Source organism: Procambarus clarkii, chromosome 50 (assembly GCF_040958095.1).
Source record: "Procambarus clarkii isolate CNS0578487 chromosome 50, FALCON_Pclarkii_2.0, whole genome shotgun sequence".
Classification (NCBI taxonomy): domain Eukaryota; kingdom Metazoa; phylum Arthropoda; class Malacostraca; order Decapoda; family Cambaridae; genus Procambarus; species Procambarus clarkii.
The window spans coordinates 8,732,032-8,750,289 of NC_091199.1; the positions used below are offsets into that span (position 1 = coordinate 8,732,032).

Below are 18,258 nucleotides of genomic sequence, written 5' to 3' on the forward strand. Positions count from 1 at the left end.
ACACACCTTGTGTCCTATTCTTACTAGCTCCCTCTTCACTGCCTTGTTCTTAACCCTCCTATATCACCTCGTCTTGATTCCAATCCTTTAAGCCAGCTTGTCGTCACTCACCTTATCGATTCTTCATAATGTTTGTAATTTCCCCCCAAAAAAGTAACGGAAATGTCTTGTAAACAATGAACCAGGCTAAACGATTGGGCCGATTAGACGGGCTATTCATGCCCGTGCCACCTTTCGGGTGGCTTAGTCCTAATCAATCGATTGGACTGGCTAATCACATATACAGGCAATATAGTTCAAAATTATATAATAAAGATAAATTACTAGCAAGCAAATATTGTGCAATTAGTCTAACGTCAAATGAGGAGAAATTACTTAAAAGATTTCTGTTGCCTTAATTCCTTTATATAAAGTCAAAAGAAGATTTACAGCATAAGTTTACAGAAGAGTAAACTTAAATAATCTACTCTAGTTCATTTACAAATTTCTTGGAGCAAATGTTTTTAAAATCTTTTCATGTGATTGATAACGAGGGAAGACATATAGTATTGGAGGGTATATATTAATCTGGAAGGTTTACATTATTAAAACATGATTACAGCTACGGTCACTTCGCGGGGATCACGTCTACGGTCTATGGGTTCCAATCTCTAATCTAATACAAATACAAATCTCTTAGTACAAAATCTTAAAATCTTAAAACAAAATCTTTTAGTATCTAATACAAATGAATAAAACAAACGCATACGTGTTCGAAAAATGCATAAATGTTCGAATTAATGCAAATAAAATATTAATATTGATATGAATATGATTTCTAATATATGTTCCTATGTTAACATTCAGCTTTATTTTGCTTTCATTGGACTTTTCATGCAAGGGAGCAGGTCGGCCGAGCGGACAGCACGCTGGACTTGTGATCCTGTGGTCCTGGGTTCAATCCCAGGCGCCGGCGAGAAACTATGGGCAGAGTTTCTTTCACCCCTATGCCCCTGTTACCTAGCAGTAAAATAGGTACCTGGGTGTTAGTCAGCTGTCATGGGCTGCTTCCTAGGGGTTGGAGGCCTGGTCGAGGACCGGGCCGCGGGGACACTAAAGCCCCGAAATCATCTCAAAATAACCTCACCACCATTTCTGAGACGCCCCCGCCCCCAACCTTACATGAACCCTACTGGAAATATTGAAGAAAATATCTAAAGTAAATGAGTGAGAAAATAGCAAGTTAATTGTAACAATAGAGCGAGCAAGAGAGGGCTGATGACAGTATGTCATCATACTGATGACAGTATGACAGTATGGATAAGCACCTCCAAAGGATACCTGATCAACCAGGCTGTGACTCGTACGTCAGGCTGCGAGCAGCCGCGTCCAACAGCCTGGTTGATCAGTCCGGCAACCAGGAGGCCTGGTCGACGACCGGGCCGCGGGGACGCTAAGCCCCGGAAGCACCTCAATTTAACCTCAAGGTATGTGCTGTGATGCGATAGAGACAGAAAATTTTCACCAAATGAGGAAATATCTCAACTTGGATAGCAAGAGATCTATATCCTCTATAGCAAGCATCTATACAACTATTTACACTTTAAAAATAATTATCAACAGAAATGTATATACAAAAAAATCAGCAATCATATTAATAAGAATAAATCATATTTCATTGTATAATAATGCTAAACAAATAATTTTATGGGGAGGCTGAATAAAGTTATAATGTTGAAAGTATTATTAATTTGAATTATTACTTCTAAAAAAATATATAAGTTTTCATTTCAGCCAGAAACTGGAACCAGTTGCATAATTCAGTGCATTGGTTCCCTTGGAACTCAACCCGCTAACTGGTTTACATCCAGTTCTATACTTACTGTTGGTTGAGGGGGTATCGAACTCCACGAGAAGACGTCGCTCCTAAAGTATCAACAATTACTACTCCCGGGAGAGTGACAAACAGGGGAGACACGACGCCCAACTCTCCCACCCTGCCTTGGATTCGAACCCAGATCCTGTAATTTCCAAGTCAAGTTACAATAGTTATAGGCAGCGTAACTACTCCGCCACAATGTTGTTATTGTTTTTTTTACAACATTTACAAAAAAATTTACCTCCAGGAAACCTATTTACAGACTATTATGACATATTATTTAATTATGCATATATTTGTAATGAAAGAAACACCACTTGGTATTAAACTAGATTTCCCGGAAATTAATATTTATTTCCCTTTATCTATTTTAAATAATTACACAAGAACAGATATTATGACAGGGATGGATATTAACACGGGGACGGATATTAACACAGGGGACGGATATTAACACAGGGGACAGATATTAACACAGGGACGGATATTAACACAGGGACGGATATTAACACAGGGACGGATATTAACACAGGGGACGGATATTAACACAGGGACGGATATTAACACGGGGACGGATATTAACACAGGGGACGGATATTAACACAGGGACGGATATTAACACAGGGACGGATATTAACACAGGGACGGATATTAACACAGGGACGGATATTAACACAGGGACGGATATTAACACAGGGACGGATATTAACACAGGGGACGGATATTAACACAGGGACGGATATTAACACAGGGACGGATATTAACACGGGGACGGATATTAACACAGGGGACGGATATTAACACAGGGACGGATATTAACACAGGGACGGATATTAACACAGGGACGGATATTAACACAGGGACGGATATTAACACAGGGACGGATATTAACACATGGACAGATATTAACACAGCCACGTATATTAACACGGGGCGAATGTTAACAAATATACCTTCATATATGATATTAGTACAATTTCATATACACATATAAGCACAAGAATATTAAAATAAGTCTTGATATAAATCCCCATATGTATAAACCTTCAGATATTCATAATGGCACATATATGCATACATGTATAAATATCCAAATAATTGCAGCTATACATAATAATACAAATTCTGAAATTCATACATAGAGATATTCATATCTCAATAATCATGCAGGAACATACGTCTACATAAATGCATATAATTTAATTCATTGACAATATAAAACCCCATTATTAAGTCACACTGTCAAACATGAACTAATAGACACATGTAAGTTTAGATTCTGTACAAAACAACAGTCAAGTGTTTTAATCGAGTTTTAAAATTAAACGAATTCACCAAAATTCAATTTTATTAAATTCGATAAATCATTTGTATTGTGTATGGCGTTAAATGGTGTCAGGAGGGGGGGGGGCGGTTGTCAGGGGGGCTAGTCAATAAAGTAAATAAAGCTAGTAAATAAAGCTAATAAATAAAGCTAGTCAATAAGCTAATAAATAAAGCAAGTCAATAAAGCTAATAAATACAGCTAGTCAATAAGGCTAGTAAATAAAGCTAGTCAATAAAGCTAGTCAATAAAGCAAGTCAATAAAGCTAGTCAATAAAGCTAGTCAATAAGGCTAGTAAATAAAGCTAGTCAATAAGGCTAGTAAATAAAGCAAGTCAATAAAGCTAGTAAATAAAGCAAGTCAATAAGTCTAGTAAATATAGCTAGTCAATAAGTCTAGTAAATATAGCTAGTCAATAAGGCTAGTAAACAAGGCTAGTAAATAAAGCTAGTCAACAAGGTTAGTAAAGAAAGCTAGTCAGTAAGGCTAGTAAATAAGGCTAGTAAATAAGGCTAGTCAATAAGACTAGTAAATAAAACTAGTCAATAAGGCTAGAGTCAACTTCTGAAGTAGATAATAACATTCTAGCGTCTGAACACCACTTTCTTACAAACTATTCCTACCGAAAAAAAGTCTGAAGATTATGAAAGGGTAAAATCAGCCTTAGCGTCGACCTTCCTGTGCCTTGTAACACTCATATCGACCGGTCATAAATACACTACACTTGCTACGGATCTTAATATCGTCAAAAAGTTGTCATTGGGGTCGCCAATTAGTGCTCAGTTTGCTAATTAATTCATGGTTCCACTTAGCTTTGGCCTTTCTCATCGTTTCCTACACAATAAATTTATTTTCCTGTTTTTAATGAGGCTTTGATCACCACACTAGGCTGTTTCATCCTATATAATCTTAGGTGCTGATTGAAGTAGAACCTACTGTGAAAATATATTCGAAGCCATGTTATGGATTCGAATCCGTATCTCTAGATTCCCCCCAAACACAATACCGTTATCTTGATGGTTATCTTGAGATGATTTCGGGGCTTTAGTGTCCCCGCGGCCCGGTCCTCGACCAGGCCTCCACCCCTAGGAAGCAGCCCGTGACAGCTGACTAACTCCCAGGTACCTATTTACTGCTAGGTAACAGGGGCATTCAGGGTGAAAGAAACTTTGCCCATTTGTTTCTGCCTCGTGCGGGAATCGAACCCGCGCCACAGAATTACGAGTCCTGCGCGCTATCCACCAGGCTACGAGGCCCCGAGGCCGTGGGTTTGGAGAGTCCAGCGACGAATGTTCGGTCCCATTGCATAGCCCCAATATTTATGAGTAAATATATCACATCTTCATGACTTCATTGGAAACCTACTATACTGTTTGTGTACTTGGAACTATCTCCCTTCTCTAGGCATACAAATAATGAAGGATGGTGATATTTTTATACTCTATAGTAACGATAATAGAACGAAAAAGATGCACAGAGATTGTTTTTCTCAGTGCAATAAGCAAGATAAATAGCAGCAATTTCTAAGAAAATTTGAAAAATGGAAACTGCAAAAGGATTATTGGAGACAGCTTATATATATATATATATATATATATATATATATATATATATATATATATATATATATATATATATATATATATATATATATATAGCGCAGAGGGCGTTGCTAGAGCTCACAATTTGTTACCATTCCAAGAGCATCCGTCTGGCGGACATTTTTAATTTTGGCGCCAAAGGCGGGAACTGTTTCGACAGAACATGTGTCTGGGGTTCCCGTCTTCCCTTCCTCCACACACACCTCCCCGCCCGTCTGTGGTGGGCGCGTGGAAAGGTAAAATAATCACATCAACTAGACAAAAAGGCTAAGTGCATCAACTCTAAAAACAAATTTGAAGCCTAGCCAAAAGCATTTAGCGTCTCCCGACACCATGACTCGTGCAGTCATCAAGTGACTAAAAACCTTCACTTATCATATAGAATTATAGACAAATAATCGATATATACACTCTCTCACATATGACTTTGGATGTTCTACAAAATACTACAAATAAAAGATAAAATGACTAACCGAGCAGGTAAAAATCACAGGAAGGTGAAGCAGGGAACGCACGACCGTCCGCCTCCCGTGGCGTGAGGTTCCCGACTGACGCGCTTCACCAAGTGACCTCCCCACATCGCCTCTCACACGGCCATAGAAAACGGAATCCGGTTAGGGGAATATGAATTTTCAGGGGAAAACCGCCATTACGACTATATAGCACTGGGAAAGGGGGTCAGGATAAGGGTTTGGGATGGGACGGGGAGGAAGGAATAGTGCCCAACCACTTGTGGAGGGTCGGGGATTGAACTCCGACCTGCAGGAAGCGAGACCGTAGCTCTACCGTCCAGCCCAAGTGGTTGGACCCACTTGGGCTGGCGTACATAATACCAATACTATGTACGCTCACAAACCCATTGCTTCTTCTTGTAAATATATAAATATATAAATAAGCAATACGAGGTTATCAATAACAAAGCAACCTTGGGTCGAAAGCGTTCGTGTAGCGTTTAGGAGTTTGTAAACTCTTTAATAAATAAACTCCAAGCCGCTGTGATTCAGGAAAGATGTACAGGTTTCGTAAATGGCCACGTAAATGCTTGCTGAAGCTGGTCCCAGGTTCAGTTCGTACACCAGTTAGCCAGAGCCCCATCACAATCAATTAAAAGCGTTTTTATCAACACTGTAACTTGTTTAGCTAAATGAATGTTGGGGGTTCAATTCTAAAGTCCATTATGTACCTCTAATCTTTTCCACTACCGCCTACAGCATGATTATGGGGTCCACTTCCCCCCACAGGATGGGTATGGGGTCCACTGCCCCCCACAGGATGGGTATGGGGTCCACTGCCCCCCACAGGATGGGTATGGGGTCCACTGCCCCCCACAGGATGGGTATGGGGTCCACTGCCCCCCACAGGATGGGTATGGGGTCCACTGCCCCCCACAGGAGCGGTATGGGGGTCCACTGCCCCCCACAGGATGGGTATGGGGTCCACTGCCCCCCACAGGATGGGTATGGGGTCCACTGCCCCCCACAGGAGCGGTATGGGGGTCCACTGCCCCCCACAGGATGGGTATGGGGTCCACTGCCCCCCACAGGATGGGTATGGGGTCCACTGCCCCCCACAGGATGGGTATGGGGTCCACTGCCCCCCACAGGATGGGTATGGGGTCCACTGCCCCCCACAGGAGCGGTATGGGGTCCACTGCCCCCCACAGGATGGGTATGGGGGTCCACTGCCCCCCACAGGATGGGTATGGGGTCCACTGCCCCCCACAGGATGGGTATGGGGTCCACTGCCCCCCACAGGATGGGCCAATAAACTTTTAAGTTACTCTTTCAACTTCCTCCTCAAATAAGGGACACAAGAAACATAGAACAAATGCGTACAAAAATCATTGCTCTCACGCATTCTGTCATTTTCACTAATACTGGTCTATAAGAAAGACTACAACGAAGATATTTATATTTATGTATAATGTGATGAGTCCAGGCAGCGTAGCCTAGGCTTCTCGCTATCTGAAAGTTGTAACCATTCGACAGCCAGAAATGTAGCGATTATTCGTTCGTGCCGGTATATTTAACTAGATAAAATATAGGTAGAATAGGTAAGTGGATGTGTTTAGTGAGGTTAAAGAGGAATTATATGGTGAAGTCTTAGCTGGGAGGCGAGGACAATTTCCCGCCAAGAGAGCGGCGACGCCAGAACGTTTACAGCCCGTCACAGTTAAGCTCATTATTAATATTATCATCGTTATTTGAGAGTGAATATATACGTATTAATGTGTAGTGAAGCGATATATTAGTCGAGAAGAGACTTTTGAGTGATTTACTGAGATAAGGACTTGCAGAGAGAATTTGTTTTACAAACTTTATAGACGAGGCTATATTTATATAGCCTCGTCTGTCAAATATATAATAAAATAGATATCATAGTTCAATCATATAGTGTGAGATTTATTTTGTGACTTTTGAAGTGCGTGCTATATGATTATCGTTTTAGTAAATGCTGTTACACTTACCTAAGCTGTCATTATTCCTTCATGGTGTTCTAGAGGAAGAGGTTGATCTAAGTTCTGCTACTCTAGCTATAGAGCGAGACTCTGATATTAATATCAATATAATTGTGTGAGCAAGAGGACCTTCTGATGGGAGACACTGATTGAAACAATATATATAGAAAGAAATAAAGAAAAATATAGACAGAACGTGCTGCTACTACAAATTCTATTTTACAAATGAAATGTTCACATTTTCAAAGTACTACAACAAAGTACAGTGTTTTTCCCTGAAATATGCGTACTCACTTTGCAATTTCCTTCTCTGCAACAGAGATTGGGTTTTTCAAGCTGTTTTGGATGCAACTTGATTACCTTCTTGAAGCTCATATTACAACACTTAAAATTGCAGAGAGCAATAAGTTAATTTTTGTACAATTAGTTTTAATCGGTCGAGAGTAATTTTCAGAATCGGAAAATTAAATGAAGGAGATATTTCTGAGCGTCAGTACGTGAGAGCAAGAGTCACTCTTGCTCTAATTGCTGCTCTTGAAGTTCCGACCCTCAGTAATGGTATATACAATATACAAACCTCGGGCAGATAGACAGACTTCAATCAGATAGACAGACCTCGGTCAGATAGACAAATAAACAGCCTGGTAGTGAAACAGAAAGAGTATATTTTTTTTAATCCACAAGCAATTCATAGAGAGAAGAACCCAAATCAGGCCGATACGATTCCACACGTATCCAGTATCATCAAAATAAACTGTGACACCTAACACCTTATCATCATGCTTATGGCGCGTAATAAGGCGGTCTGGGGTTCATATAGACCTCCTGCTCCTACCCGGCCACACTCCACCACACACACTCTACCATGACAAGGTAAGTCGCTCCTCCCTCCACACACTCCTGGGGAACCACCATGGGTATAGGTGACTGTCGTCTGATTGCGAACCTGGGGGGCACAAGATTCACGAAGTAGTTACGCAAGTACTTACGAACATGTACATCTTTCCTCAGTCTTTGACGGTTTTGGTTATATTTATTAAAAAGTTTACAAGTATGAAAACTTCTCAATCAAATGTTGTTATTGCTATAAACAGCCTCCTGAAGTTTCGGAGCTCATTACTTGTTTAATAATTGTAAACAAAGTCGCCGAAAATTGAGAAAAGATGTACAGGTTCGTAAGTACTTGCGTAACTGATTCGTTAATCTGGCCTCTGGTCACTGCAGTGTAACAGAGGCAAAGGTGGCCCTCTATGTTATAGAGTTATAGAGATCTGGTGAAGCAACCCGTCCAGCTAACAGAACGTCGCATTTTGACGTAAACTAACGAAGCCAAAAAATTGTCGCAATAAAAAAAGGTATCGGCTCGCGATACTGACGTACTGTTCCGTTTTCCGTTTTGGTCACAGGTTCCGTCAAACACAGAACTTTACACAATTTAGTGCCTTTTTGAGGTGGAAAGAGTTGCTCTTAATGAAATTGAATGGAAAGCCTAACAATCCACTGCACCAAAGTATATTTGTTTACGGAAAAGGTGTTGGAACCACAGAATGCCTTACCTCCCGCCTGAATCAAGTAAATAACAAACCAGGAATCCTTATTTCTCTGGACCTTGAAAAAGCCTCCGAGGAAGCCAATGCTCCAGCTTCACTATGCTACATTGATGAATAAGGAAATCAAAGGACACGCTCTTGTCTTTGACAAAGGAAGTCTACTCAACAGAGAAGCTTAAGTCAGATTTCAAGGAAAAGCATCCTCCTCAAAGAGGTTGGACCATGGGACTCCGCAGGGAGAAATATTCAGCCCCTTCCTCTTCAATTGTCTTATGGAACAATTCATGGAGTTTAAGTTACCAAAAACCAAACTGCATAACTATGCAGACGACAATGTGGTCATCATCAGTGGCAAAGGTGCCAGGAATCATGTACAAAAATGCCTAGACATCAGCAGCAGGGAAGCGGTACACATAGCAGTGAAAATAAACAGCAATAAAACCAAAGCAATGGCCGTTAAAAGGAGAACTCAAGATATACCATCACAGTAACAAGGTTATATATATATATATATATATATATATATATATATATATATATATATATATATATATATATATATATATATATATATATATATATATATATATATATATATATATATATATATATATATATATATATATATATATATATATATATATATATATATATATATATATATATATATATATATATATATGTGATAATTCCAGGCAGCGTTGCCTAGGCTACTCGCTGTCTGAGAGGAAATTTCTTATTTTGGAAATTTTCTGATTCTAACTCAATTACGGGTTCACTATAGCCTGTGGTTCATGGATATTTTCTTCCGAGTGGCTGAATCTAAAACAACAACAACCACCCTGGATATAAGACTAGTGTAATACACGTATTTATACACAGAGCCTAAGATATTTAGAACAATGATATAACACCTCTCTCATAAAACAATTACAAAATCCACTGAGCCCTCTTTAATTGCAGAATTTAGCCATTTTGCGTAACAATTTTTTGTTTATAATTGACAAGATATGAAAAAGACTGCCATACGCTATGTTGTTGTTAATGATTTATGGGCGACGGCGATTGTGGATCGGATGCGCCCCGGAGTACCCGTATAGAGTTAATCGCAAATCCTAATGACGAATTAAAGACGCATATCACCAGATACGAAGATGCCTGGCGTCAAAGAAACGTGCAGTCAGGCTGATGATAAGGGGGAGCTCCAGGAGTCCCTCTTGTCATAAGGAAGATTGGTGTACTGAACGCTCCCGAGGACAACGGAGCTATAGCAAATATGTTGACCAGACCACACACTAGAAGGTGAAGGGACGACGACGTTTCGTCGACTTGAGAATGGTCCAGGACGGACCGAAACGTCGTCATTCCTTCACCTTCTAGTGTGTGGTCTGGTCAACATAATTTAGCCACGTTATTGTGACTCATCGCCTGCCTATATCAAATACCTTCCTGTGAATGACTGTTGCAGGGAATGTCAACATTCTTTTTATAAATTAGATGCAAACTAAGAATTACGTCCTTTTGCACAATATGTTTTGTTCCTGACAGACATTTCCATCTAACTTAATAATGTGGTTCAATAAGAGGGCGGAGCATCGTATCATTGATGTTAAAGATTATTATTATTATTGTCAGGCAACTCCCACTGCAGACGGGAGAAGTTAGGTAGCCAGGCCATTGTTCTATACCACCTTTATATCCTGCAGTATTTAGTTAGCACTTTATTAATACTTTTAAATAATTAACATTTCACTTTTTAGGTAGATTAAAGTTGACGCAGAGTGTCATAAGCAAGGCTGGTGTGCAGAACAGTGATGATTTATTAAGTGGATGGCATCTTTAGGTGATCCCTTCCTGTGATTGGCTGTGCTGAATGTCAACAAAGAGTTTCTACCAATGACATGGAAGCTCGGGGGGTTGGGGGGTTAGGGGGGGGGGATTCTTCCTCGAGCACAACCTTATGGGTTGCTGTTGGCTATTGATAGTTCATGGGAGAGGCAACAGATGGCGTTATGTGTATTTAGAAGGGTGAAATGTTAATAGTGTAATTTGACGCCAACAGATGCCATAAGCTGTATCTTATGGCTACTATTTACCCTGACCTCTTTATAGTGTTCTTTTCTGCCGACAGATGGCATCAGCTGTATTATTATTACGTCCGAATTCTCTTTAAACTTTGATCTCCAAATCCCGTAGCTTATGATAAGGTTTTATACAATGCTGATATTAGGGAACTGAAGTTCTGCAATTATTTTTTTGTTACTTACTTATGAGGATATTATCATATAACATCTGGTTAGGATGTGCTTCACACTGTTGAGATGTGATGTATTACCAAATAAATTAAACGTCAGTCCATATTATTATTAAAACAACAAATTATGCATATAATAACAGCATTTCACACTAAAAATACTTGGATATATTGAAATTTGGTAGTGAATTCCTATCTAGGAATCTCCTATGACGAAACTGAACTGTGTTCGCTTTAGCAAGGTACACTGTATATAATAAGTAACAATAAATCATAGTGTATGGGGACAGGCAGCCAGTGTATATATACATGTTAGACTTATACCGAGGTCCCACCAAGGTGGAACTAGCTATGGAGTGAGACTGAGAGCTGCCAAGGCGGCCCTAGCTAGACTTGCTGGCGTCCCGGCCCTTACATGTACAATTTTTATTTTAAATCTTCACAAGGAGGAACAACTGAAAATGTAGGAATAGTTTATTACAACATACAAGCTAAAGAAAACAGTTCGGAAACTAAGGAAATAAAGCTGTTCAACAAATACATTATAAAGTTCACTCTTGTAGAGTGGTAGACGGTTGGAACAAGAAGGTGGTGGAGGCCAAAACCCGAATTGCACACTGATTTAATGCAGATATGTTGATGTGATTATCATACTATTAAGATGTTAAGGCAGAAAAATCTTTTTATTCAATAAATTGAAGAACAATTAAAACAGCCTAACTCACATATTATTTGAAGACCTGCGCTAATTATATGATAATGTGCGATCTATTTATTCATATTCTAAACACACACTGATGCTGCCTCACCATACAGCCCCTCCTCGTTAACAAAGGGTCAAATGCTCATTAATCCTGTCGCCAAACCCCATTTATGAATGAGAAGCGTTTTACACATGACTCACAACTGTTGACATTCGAGCATTTCTCAAACAGTGCTTCGTTGACGCTCTCTGTTCGAATCCCAACTCCGTAAATGGTTCACCAAAGAACTTCAAATGCAAATAATCGCCAACATGAACTAAACACAGAACTTGAATATCTAATAATATTCATTTATGTACAAGGAGAAACTTATTTTGTAATGCCCAATATATATTAAAATTGAACGTCTTAAATTGATTAATACATGATGCTTTCCTTTAATTATTTGATAATTATATTTTATTATAATTAGTGAGTACAAACACGAAATACTTAATCGTGTGACATATATAGAAAGAGGATAGGAAATGATAGGCTTGTGTCAGGTCCTCCAGAACTCCGGCACTTATAAAATTGGCCCTGCACTACTGTGTATAAGACTAGTGAAATAAACGCATTTATACGCAGAGCCATTACTCATTGTTCCGACTTATATAACATCCACAAGGAAGTGGAGAGAAGCCGTCAAGAATTAATAAACAACAAGTATACGAACAGAGAAGTCAACGCCCATATCAGAAGATATTTAGAAAAATGCGATAACATTCTCCCATAAAACTATTGCAAAGTCCACTATGAGTTCTTTTTAATTGCATAATTTAGCCATTTTGTGTAATAACTTTGTATTTGTAACTGACAAGAGATAAAACAAAAAGCCATAAGGGAGATCGGTGTACTGAACACTCCCGAGGACTTCAAAAGGCGGCGGAGCTGTAGCAAATACCTTCCTGTGATTGGCTGTTGCAGGGAATGCCAACACTCTTTCTATGAATGAAATGCAAACTAAGAAATACACGTCCTTTTGCACAATATGTTTTGTCCCTGACAGACATTTCCATCTAACTAAATAATGTAGTCCAATAAGAGGGGGGAACATCGTATCATCGAGGTTATAGATTATTATTATTATTATTGTCAGGCAACTCCCACTGCAGACGGGAGACGTTAGGTAGCCAGGCCAGATTTCAATAATACTTTTATGTTCTTTAGTATTTAGTTATCACTTTATTAATACTTTTAAATAATTAACACTTCACTTTTTAGGTAGATTAAAGTTGATGTAGAATGTCATAAGCATGGTTAGTATGCTGAAGAATGATTTTTTTTATTAAATTGATGGCACCTTTAGCTGATCCCTTCCTGTGATTGGCTGTGCTGAATGTCAACAAATAATGTCTACCAATAATATGGAAGGAAGTGGGAGGTGGGGGGGACTTCTTACTTCAGCACAACAACCCGCCTTATGGGCTGCTGTTTGGATATTTTTAGTGCGTTGGAAAAATCAGAGATGGCGCCAGGTGTTTTTGAAGGGTAAAATGTTAATAGTGCAATTTGATTCCAACAGATGGCATAAGCTGTATCTTTTGGCTACTATTTACCAGACCTCTTGGTAGTGTTCTTTTCTGCCGACAGATGGCATCAGCTGTAATATTATTACCTTCGAATTCCCTTTAAACTTTGATCTATAAATCCCGTAGCTTAAGATAAGATTTTATACAATACCGGTATTAGTTAACTGAAGTTTTGCAATTACATTTTTTATCTACTGTTGAGGATATCATCATATATCATCTGGTTGTTTGCTCGTCGTATATCTGGAGTTATTGTTGAATTTATTGTAATTGTAATTTATATTAATTGTTGTGATAATTGTAATTGGATTTTCTTATTAATTGTTGTTCTTAACTCCCTCCCAGTGGGCGCCGTTGGTTGAGAGCGATCGACTTATTGTACTGCTCTTTGTTGAGATGTGATGTATTTCCAAATAAATTAGACATCAGTCCGAGGCTTGCTGGCGTCCCGGGCAAGCTCAACTTCCGTGCCCTTATTAGATACAATTTTTGTTTTAAATCTTCACAAAGAGGAACAACTGTAAATGTAGGAATAGTTTATTACAACACACAAGCTTAAGCCGTAAATACCAACACTGTTAACCTTTAAAGTATAGCTGGAAATGATTATCAAGGCAAATAGGGGGACCTTTGACAAGCCGGCTTGTGGGGTTTGATATTACAGTAAATGTTGTAGTCATACTGGACCTTGTGCAGGTGGATGCTGCCTTTTGTTTTAGCATTAACTGCATCAGCTATACCATTGACTTTCTTCTTGATATCTTCAGTTGGGTTTCTGGTAATCCTCTTGAATTTGGTCTCATCTTGGAGGACTTCTTTTAGTTTGGCGACACATTCATCAGTCGGGATGAGGACGAAGGCTGAGGTGTTATCTGCTCTCCGGATTGTGATGTTCTCTATGGACTTGTGTTACTGCTGGGCTGCTTCTTTGTGTTTATTATCCTGGGTGTTACTCTTGTAGACTTCCCTTGGGGGGAGATATGTATGACATGATTTCGATGTGGATTAAAAATGTAACTTATTTCAAAATATTCTAAGCAAAGCACAGAAGCGTAGCGTACCATACAAATTGAATAGATCGAATAATAGTGACCTGAAATGGATAACAAAGGATCTGAAGAACCTTATAGGTAGAAAGAGAGCTTGGTACAAAAGGATTATGAATGGGGAAGTCAGTTTAGAACAAGAACTCGCCAGTCTCGTTAGAAATGTTTAAAAAGCGATAAGGAGGGCAAAAAGAAACTATGTGGTTTACATATCAGGGCAAGTAAAGACAGATCCTAACGTTTTTTTCAGTTTATCGAGCAAAGATTAGTGAAAGGATAGGTCCATTAAAAACTGAGACAGGTCAGATAACTGATAATAACGAAGAGATGAATTGTATTTTAAATTAATATTTTTATCTGTATTTATATGAATGTATGTATATCTCTGTATTTATATGAACATATATAAATGAAATTAGGTGGATATATAGAAGCTGCTTCGCATGGGCCAATAGGCTTCCTGCAGTTACCTTCATTCTTATGTTCTTATGTTTAAGTTTTCTTCTTAACTTACTAACACATGCCCCCCCTCCCCCCTTCTTGAGACACTAACGAACCATTGAAATGTTAGAAAGCTTTTTATATAGCATGAAAATAGAAAGAAAATTAAATGAGGAAACTTAAAACGAAGAGGTTGCAGAAGCCTACGCCATTCGGGAACAAAAGTAGAAACACCACATAATGATCAGTGTACTTCTCTCATCCCCAGGTCTTGCGTGATGCCTCTAGCAGCCTGGGTGTTACTGGCAACCTTTACCTGGTGTTCCTACGCCCACGCCGCCCATGCTGCCCCAGTCCCGCCCGTCGCAGCCGCCCTCAGCTCTCCCTCTCAGGGCTTCGGCTCCAACAACAGCGAAGACGATTCCGTAGCTCAGCCTGAGAAGAGATTACTCAAATATTTCCACCCAGGAAGCCAGGCATGGATGGACGATGGCGGAGACTTGTACCCTATCAGTCAGGAGGGCTCCAAGAGAGCCTACAGCGATAGGAACTACCTAAGGTGAGCAGGTTATTGTTATTGGAGCGAGTACGAGCTTCGTGTACGATGCTACTGAAAAGAACAGGGAAGCCGGAGGCAGAAGCGAGACAGAAAAGGGGAGAATATGACTGGAGAATGGGAGACTTAAATGGAATGGGAAGGCTGAAGTTAGGGACTGACAGTGAAAGCGGGAGGCTGAGTCTCCTGAGTCACCTTCGTCATCTTCATTTTAATCATCTATACCTTCTTTATCTTCGCCTCCGTCATCTACACCTTCCCCATCTTCACCTTCTTTTCCATTAATAACCTTCACGTTGCCTCTCTCGGTTGGGACACAAGGATCATGACAAGAAAAGTCACAAATCCCTCAGGTCGGTGAAGAACATTCATCATCAGTGAATATTCGTGAACGATACTCTCCTTAACTCTAAAGTTTAAGTTCTACATAATGAAGGTAATGAAATATAACAAGTCATTTGGTGATGGCAAGTGTAAAGAATTGTAAATTATTTGTAAAAAAATGTAAATTAATTGTAACAATTAAATATTAATTGTAAATAAGTGTCAAATATTTTTAAATAAATTGTACAAAATTAAATATTAGTAAATAATATGTAAGTAAATTGTAAATAATTATAAATAAATTGTAAATTAATTGTAAACAATTAAGACGTTAATGTAAATTTGTTAAATTCCCTTTATCACTGCAGTGATCTTGGTGACTACGACAACAGCGACGACGAGACGCTCAACGACTCCCTTGAGAAACGAAGCCGGAACTTCCTGAGGTTCGGAAGACCCGACATGGAGGACATGTTTGTCGCAGGAGGACCCATGGAGTTCTTAATTAGGCTCCAGGACGAAGCGGATGTTAAGGATCTTCCATTTGAGAAGCAGGAGAGTGTACATAATTTTCCAAGGTGGGAAATGGGATTAAAATGTGGTTCAACTGTTCAAAATCAACTTGATTTGTTAAAAAATATATAAAATGTTTGCAAAAATATATGTAATTATGTTTATAATAAAGCGCAAATGCATTAAAATGGGGCACACTTGGTTCAGAACATGGCAGAAGAGTTTCAAAAAGGTAGTGAGAAGGTTCGATATCCATTTACAGTAGTTTTATTGTTGAGAAAACAATGTTTAAAATATGGCCTAAAGGATTCAGATAAAAGTGCATATTACTGTAACATAATTGCCATTTGGACTAGGCTACTGCCGCTCTTTCTGAGTCATTCGTCGTGCTGCAATTGAATGGAATTTTTAAGAGTTCCATTAAACGCTTAGAGTTCTATTCTACAAATTTATGGTATTATACTCACTGTACGTTTCTCTCCCAGATTCGGGCGTGGTGGCCGGAACTTTTTGCGACTTGGTCGCTCTGTCGACCGTCAGCTTAACTCCCTCTTATGCCATGGACCCAAAACCCCAGGAATCAACCCTACTCCTGGCCAGCCCAAGCAGGACATCGGCCATAGGATCGAGTTCTCAGAACCCAGGGAGAGAACTCAGCGCACGAAGAGAGCCGCTGCTCTAACCTTTTATGACTACGGGTCAATTTCATCCTACAGCCCCTCCTCCTGGGCCAGAGGATTTCAGCCTCAACAAGAGATAATCACCGTGTCCTCAGAGGATCCACAGGACGTAAACAAACGCGCATATGATCGTAACTTCCTCAGATTTGGCAAGAGACTCAATGAATACCCGTCTTCCGAGTCCAGCGGGTCCCGGGTGGTGGTGGTGAAGACAGGCGAAAGGGCGCCCAAGAGAAACTTCCTCAGGTTCGGCTGATCTGGAAGATAAATCCTTACAAAATTCGGTCTTATTTCCTCCCCTTTGTGACCTTATCAACCCATGTCGTTTAACATAACAACCCAGTTTTAGCAGACATGTCGTTTAACATAGCGACGAATACGTCTCTTCACTCTTCATTTACAGAATAGTCGTGTACAGAAAACGAAGAGAATCGTATAAAATATAGTGACTATGAATCATTGAGAATGTATGTAAACATATGACACTATTAACCTTCAGTTGTTAATGTGCTGAGCAACAATGGATAACAATGGTTGATGTGTATAAATACAACACCTGTTTGTGCTTGAGTGCCAGTATTTTACACACATTTCTGCAGAGCCTAAGAGAGGACAAGTCAACACTACTCGACCGTGAGGTGATCATACTTAGGATATTAACCTCACTTTCATGTGTAAATGCGCACTTCTACTTAAAAAATAGTATATTTATACTTAACAATTCTTATATGTATGTATAAAAATAGTACTTTAAATTTGATTTAAACAAACATTGTCGAGAGTGAGATCGTTCACAGTAGAAGCAACTAATTGGTGTTCGTTAAAATTTGTAGCCTAAACTATTATTACCAAAGCTGAGTACCTTTCTATTGATGAATTGTTTATTATTTATTGTATTTTGAAAACTTTTTATTATATATATAACCCATGTGACATCAAGAGACCAGTGAATCTTGTCAATAAATGACCTCAAATGATTATACTTACTTTTAATTGCATTGACCCTAACACCACACAATCACAGACATATTTATATCATTAATACATCACAACAATAAAAGTAGTTTTTACTTAAAGAAGTGGTAAGTAGTAAAGTTGCTTTCTTTACCTATAAAAGTGTCTATAGTTATAACACTTTGATCTGATTTGATGCTTCTTTGATGCAAATAAGTCGATGCTTAGAACTTGTTGGTTTTAAATTAGAAGTGAGACATTGAGAGCAAAGCATTCAAAGGCTGACTGATAAGACTTAGATTTTGTTTTGATGGACATAGACGTGTTGGCTACGATCACTTATCTGGTCATAGATACAATTGAAAGAACAACGCTACTTGATAGTATATTGTATAATACACTCATTGATTGTATATTGTATAA

The 18,258-nt window shown here is 39.1% G+C and overlaps 1 protein-coding gene across 1 annotated transcript; it reads left to right on the plus strand.

Annotated features, from left to right (window-relative positions):
• Positions 1–15,086: 15,086 nt before the first annotated feature.
• On the plus strand, positions 15,087–17,643 carry LOC138351640 (uncharacterized). Its single transcript, XM_069303643.1, has 3 exons — positions 15,087–15,367; positions 16,057–16,317; positions 16,687–17,643. Exons 1-3 carry the CDS (start codon positions 15,087–15,089, stop codon positions 17,135–17,137), a joined length of 993 nt encoding a protein of 330 aa, XP_069159744.1. The 3' UTR covers positions 17,138–17,643.
• The last annotated feature ends 615 nt before the right edge of the window (positions 17,644–18,258 follow it).